This window comes from Elephantulus edwardii, unplaced genomic scaffold (genome assembly GCF_000299155.1).
Source record: "Elephantulus edwardii isolate Elephantulus edwardi_28Jun2011 unplaced genomic scaffold, EleEdw1.0 scaffold00001, whole genome shotgun sequence".
In the NCBI taxonomy this organism is placed as follows: Eukaryota; Metazoa; Chordata; class Mammalia; order Macroscelidea; family Macroscelididae; genus Elephantulus; species Elephantulus edwardii.
In genome coordinates, this window is record NW_006399751.1 from 1,064,477 (window position 1) to 1,070,936 (window position 6,460).

A 6,460-nucleotide genomic window follows, 5' to 3' on the forward strand; every position below is an offset into this window, starting at 1 on the left:
GTGCGTTAATGGGGGCTCTCTCAATTGAGGCTGGCTGGATGAGGGTTAATAAGGTGGTTGACATCTTGATTTCAGCTTGTTGAGACTCTGAGCCATGGGACTTGCTCACCACATTTCTAAGTCCTGACCTAGTGAAACTAAGAGATAATAAATTTGTGTTGCAATTTGCCATGCATCATAGAAAACTAATGCATAGGTACCCAAAACTCAAGCACCCTGAGTGGCTCAGTGGTCAAAATGACTTGGCTGCTAACCGAGAGTCATGGTTGGAACCCACCGGCTGTTCCACAGGAGGAAGCTGTGACAATCTGCTTCTGTCAAGATCTACAATCTTGGAAACTATATGGGCAGTTCTGTTCTGTCCTACTGGGTGACTTGGTATCAAGTGGTGGAATGGACTTGCCACCAATGAGTGTGGTCGTGGAGGAATTGGATCTAGAAAAAGACTTTAAGCCTGTGTTTGCCCTTACTGGAGGGTTTTCCCACAGCTGTAAAAATCTTTGCCAGTGCAATCCAGTGAATGAAGGCCACCAACAGTCTAACTGATGTAACAAAAAAGATTTAGCTCCTAAGAAAATGTATGTCTTCCTAGTTTCATTTTGATAGCAAGTGGCACTGCCAAAGACTTTTTTTTCTTCTTCAAGACGTCTTTAGGAACTCTATTCAAATTCATGGCCTGAGACGAACAGAAACATACTTTGTAATCTTAAACTATGTAGATGATCTCCTGTTTCTCTTCACAGGCAATAGAGATTGGGGTGCCTCCTTCTAAACTGTCAGTTCAACAAAATATAGTTTATATAAAAGATAGTTTTGTGGAAGCCAAATATTTGCTTCATTAAAGTGAAGAACAATTATAATGTAGCTGCAACAGCGAACACCAATTCTTGATTATGACAAAGAGGGAACTATAGTGTCTGACTGGGGAAATCATTCTAACTTTATTTGACAGTGTCATGTTATAGTTTGATTCCTCAGGCATCACTCCATTTGACAGTTCGTGCAGAAAACCCACTATTGTAGTTGTGTTGGGATCTGGAAAGGACAACCTTGGCCTTCCACACTTGCTGCCAGAACCACTAGCCAATGTCCAGCACCTGTGTTAACTCCTCAATGGCGACAAGGCAAGGGCTTGACAGTGCCCACCTAGTGGGTTTCTGGCTCTGCCAAAGACTTTTAAAAACATTGTACCACCTTTATGTCTATGGTTTTGATGATAGTTGATGCAAATCTATACAAATAAAACAAACAGAATCATGAGGATCAAATTCTCCAAGCATATAAATTTCCATGGGACTCATATCTAGTACATTTCTTCTGTTTCTTTCACTTATTTGTTTGACTTTTTCTTAAAGGTGAATTGAATATCCCAAGAGTCATCACATAATCCGGTTTCTAATCACTGAAAAAGCAAAGATGTTTTTACAGAAGGAAATACTTTTCTCCTGAAATTGCATTTGGGATTAGGTTGCTAAGAAACTACCTTCTTATTAAAACCCCAAACCACTGCTCTGTCCTGCCTTTGGATGGGATGTTTCTCCCTCTTCTGCAGGGTGGAGGGAGGAGAGAATGGGGGCAGAGGAGCTGATGCTCAGTAATAGGTGTGGCTCAGAAACAGATCTACTTCAGGGCCAGTCTTTTAACCATCCTTCTTTCTTTCTTTAAAATACTAGGATTTTTTGTTTTGTTTTTACTACTTATGTATAGCCAACAAGGAAGCTGTCCTAGTGACTAGAGCAAGACTCAAGGAAGGGAGGCTGGGAGCCATGTCTGTGGTTGAGAAACACGCTCTACTGGGTGGAGGTGGAAGGTCTGGTGCCTTCCTTGGGATGTTTCCTTACTTGAGAAAGGCACTGATATAGATCACCACCCTTTAGAAGCACAGGAGATAGCGGCACTTCACACACACACACACACACACACACACACACACACACACCACGTCCTCCCCCTGGAAGGAGACTCCAGCCCAGTGGTAGCACGAGTGGCTGGGTGGATGTATCATCTGCTGGGAACATTTTCAGAGAGGACGACGGTGGTCATGCCCGCCCCAGCCCAAGTAATCACTGCGAGGGGTGGAGGGGAGAAGAAGTGAGCAGAGCTCTGGACTCAGGTTACTCTGCCCACCGCTCCTTGCTCTACAGGCTGTCTGGTGGCTGTGCACCAGGTTAGGAGGAGGGCAGAGGGTCGTCATCCGTGCACCTCCAGAAACTGGCCACCAGCAGGAACAGAAGTGGGATTGAGACTTGATCCTAAAAAAGCCAAGGAAGATGTGCACTGGAGTGGTCCCCTCCCTAGACCTGCCATCAGTCCCTAATGTTACCTCGTCATCATTTTGATAATTGGCCCTTATTTGGCTCTGAAGTGAACGCAGAACAAAGGGACACACAGAGTCATGTCCAAAGACTCTATGATGATGTTAGCTTTTCAAAAGAAACTGCAAGGCTCCAGACTGTGAACTGCTCAGTGCTGTCTGATGGGAGATCACAAGCGTGGTAACAGTCTTTTTAACAAAGGGCATTTTTACAGAGCACCAATGGCAGGAAGTTAAATTCTGGGGCTAGTAAGGAGACAGTTATCTAAAATACAGGTCTGCTGTGTGTCGATACTATGAAATACACCACAAAATACACATATGTGCACATATAAAATATATTTGGAATATTATCTACTATGGAAGTAACTGCCCTAATAATTTAGTGAGGAGAACAACAGTATCTTTAGAATTCTTATCTCTGGTCAGGCCAGGACAATACAGAGAGAGAAGGCTGAGGCAATGGCTTCTTGATGGTGCAACTGTCTGGCCTCTACGGGGTGATCCCCTTCAGGTAGTACACCCACTTAATTCCCGTCTCACTGCCCTCCCCAGGAGGGCAGGACACAATGAGCTTGCTTGTGATGGGGATTTTGGTGCCAGAGGGGTTTCCTTCAAAGGAGACTGTGATGTTGCTGACCTTCTTGGGCCGCATGGTGTCGCTGGCGCGGACGGTGAAGGCTGGGTTCTCCACGATGAAGGAGTAGGTTACCGTGTGGAAGAAGACGTTCTTGAAGGGGATGACGATGTTGTACCCAGCTCGAATCAGGAAGGGGCCCTGGGGCTTGGGGAGCAGGGCCATCCCGAAGAGGGGGATGGTATACTCGCCGCCAACGAGCGAGGACAGGCTCAGGGTGCCCTTGGTCTCCCCGAGGCGGCTTGGCTCGAAGATGACTTCCACGCTGACCTCGGTGCCGCCCTGGGTTCCCGAGGCCACGGGGATCACCCTTTCCGTGTGGAAGTCAGGACAGTCGGCCTGCAAGGGGAACAGACGCACGGTGCTCACGCAGGTTCCTGGATTCAGGGATCATCTGCAGCCCCTCCGCGTGGGCACGTGCGCGCAGGTTGCGCTTGTGTGACCCAGGTGATCAAGCCGGGTCCTTGGCCTACACGCAGGAGAGGGTACCGGGACTTGTCAGCCCTGTCTGCCCAGGAAAGTAGCTGAGGCTCACAGATGGCAAATGACCGGTCTCGAGACCTGCATGATGCTGGTGGGCCACGTGTTGGTGCTGCCCCTCCACCTCTGGTTTGACTGTCCCCTCAGCTCAAGGACTAGAGAATGTCCTGTCATTGTATACAGGCTAGACTAGTCCAGGGCAGTTAGTTGTTAACGGATGCGTTTACCTACAGCACCATCTCTCCTGTCTACCCTCAGAGCCGTGACTCCAAGCACTTGGGATGGTGGTGTGTTCTTAGTGCTGGTTCTGTCCCTCCATAGCGCACCGGCTAAGACGCCTGGTGTGGGACAGTGAAGAAGTTTTGTTTTACGGGCTATGAGTGGAAGTGTTATCTGCAACCTCCCTCTCCCTAAGCTGCTCATGCCCAAGCTGTAATCTGAAAGGGGAAGGAACGTCTATTTTGTTGTTTTGGTTTCTGTTTCAGTAGGAAGAGAGCTCTGGTCATTTAGCTCCCAGGGAGTTGTGCTGTTGACCCAGAGGCCATGCTGACGGTTCAGATTCACCAGCAGCTTTGAGGGAGAAGGACAAGCACTCTCTGCCTGTGTGATTTATATCCGTGGAAACCCACGCTGCAGGGTCAGCAATGAGTCAGTGCCAACTCAACGGCAGTGAATGAGTATGCGCATAGTAAACGTGACGTGTTTACCGCTATGGTAGCTAATGTTTATTATGGAGCACTTTCCTCTGGGTCACGACTGTGAAAACGGCTATGTTTAGATGCATCTAAAAAATCCGCCCCCCCCCCAATCCTAGGAGGCCAAGGGGATGTTATCCCTTTCTGAGTAAGTCGGGGAAGTCTAAGTAAGTTGTTCACACAATGAGGAAGGGTGAAGCCAGGAATCAAGTCCCGACTTGTTCAACCCCTCAGCCTGTCCTCTGACCGCCGAGCCATGTGCTGTCTTACTGACTTGTTGATGTCTTATCGACTGTGTCATTGACAGTGGGCCCTCTGTGAGGAGCTGACCTGACTCTGACAGGCTGGGGGAGTTGCTCCCTTGTTAAGCTACAAAGTCAGCAAAGGAAGAGCCCAGGCAGGTGCAGTTTGTTTCCAGCTCGGAGTTCCCAGGACAGAGTCTGGCCACTGAGGTGGGACCACAATGACTCCCTCTGGGTTTCTGAGTCCTGCACCCACTGGCTGTCCCTCCTGTGATTTCTGAGTCCAGCAGAGGGGTGAGGGGAGGGCAGGGGCCACTCACCCGGCAGAGGTATTCTGTCTTCTGCCGGCTGTAATTGGTAAACTTGGCAAAGACACTCTGGCTGCTGCCAATGACTGTCTGGAAGTGGACGGGCTTCTCGGGCAGGGCGGGGATGCCCTTCAAGCTGAGCTCATATAGGTAGTAACCCAGTTCACTGTTGTGCAGGGTCAGTCTCCCGAAGGTTTCTCCGGCTTTCAGGGGTTGGAACTCAAATGAGAACAAGCCCTGGAAAAGAAGACACAGGTCCTTGATGTGCGGGAGTCTGGCCCTTCCCAGGCCACCCGACATCGACCCCAGTGCGAGTGGCACAACGTTGGCACAAATGGTCTCTCCAGGCAAATGCTCAGGTTGATCCTGAGCCCGAGGACCTCGGCCAATCGGGCTATCTTCCCGCCCGCAGCTCCTCTATCTGCAACCTTCTGAGTCTGGACCGGGGGACTCAAGCTCCTTTTCTGAGAGTCACTTGGCGATGGGGCCTAGAGTGCTGTCAGCAGGAGCTCAGAGGTCAGGCAGCTCCTTCTTTGCTATAGTCCATCTCGGGCCTGCTTCCCGGTCTCTGCCTTTGCTCGGGGAGGCTCTGTACTTCTATCACTGTCGAGAGCAAAGCCAAACCAAACCAATGCAACTGCAAAACATGGAGAGCAAGCCAAAGACCCACGGGTCGGGGCTGCTCGGGTAGGTTTCAGCTTAGCCCCTTGGGTGGGTTATTATGACGGCGTTGACAGGGATGGGGGGGGCACTGAGCAGTGACATCGGCGCACTGATGAGTCATGAGCGGAAGGTGCTCAGGAAAGCATCTAAAGCAGGCGCTCATCTCCATGGAGAAGACGGTGCCGAGACCGCAGGTCTACAGCAAACCATTACAGGGTCCTGGTATCTGGGGTGGGGCAGGTGATGGGTGCTTTTTCTTCTGCTTCACTGACTTTTGTGTAGTGAGAATTTTGGTCCTGCCATGTACATTTATTTTTTAAACAGCTCTGCTGGAGCAGCCTGTAGGAGGCTGTGCTGTTCACACCAGGCTAAGCCTTTCCAGAGTTTGCCTCCCTGAGGCTGCTCTGTGGGAGAATGATGGGCAGGCTCCTCCCATGCCGTTTGAAACCTACTGGAGGGCCTGACTTGACGGCAATGAGTGAGTTTACTATTGAAAAGCACAGAATACACAAGGAAACAGAACAACTCAATTCATTGCTATCTCTCGCTTGAAAAGAAGGTTATCACTGAAGTTGTTGCAGACACGTAACAGAGAGGATTAACAGTAGCAAATGTCTATTAAATGGACAAATAAATTTTAAAAAGCCTTATAGAAACAAACTCAAGAAGGCATACAAAGACATTGAGTCTGTGTTCAGAAACCACCCCTCAGTAAAATCCCATGATCACAAACTTTTACTTGCAAATTCAGCCAATCATGGTTGAATGACTTCTAGACTTCCACAAATTAGGACCCACCCTGACTAGTGAGCGTTGACGAGACAACAACAGATAGGAACCCCATCTGTTACACCCGAGCCCACTGTTATACTCACTGCATCCGCCCATCTCACTGAGGGTCTTTCTCTCTTTCGTTGACCCTTTTGATGTCCTTTTCCTAGGACTGACCCGTCCAACAACATATGGAAGCCTGCGAGGCCACGTGCCACCGTCCTTGCCTCCTGGAGCGCCCAGGCGGTGACCGGGGAGCACGCATCCGGTGTGCGGCTCGCCCGCTCTGTGTCCTGTGTGCGGCACACCTGCTCTGCCTGCACGCCCGCTCCGTGTCCTGCGTGAGGCAC

General features: G+C 49.7%; 1 protein-coding gene across 1 annotated transcript in view; it reads right to left on the bottom strand.

The window, feature by feature from the left end:
- Nucleotides 1-2,807: 2,807 nt before the first annotated feature.
- HYDIN (HYDIN, axonemal central pair apparatus protein) overlaps nucleotides 2,808-6,460 on the bottom strand; it is a 294,240-nt gene continuing 290,587 nt past the window's right edge. The window contains exons 84-85 of the mRNA XM_006878867.1: nucleotides 4,689-4,913; nucleotides 2,808-3,290 (exon numbers count right to left, since the gene is read on the bottom strand). Coding sequence (XP_006878929.1) covers nucleotides 2,808-3,290; nucleotides 4,689-4,913 — 708 coding nt within the window. The remainder of the gene's footprint in view (nucleotides 3,291-4,688; nucleotides 4,914-6,460) is intronic.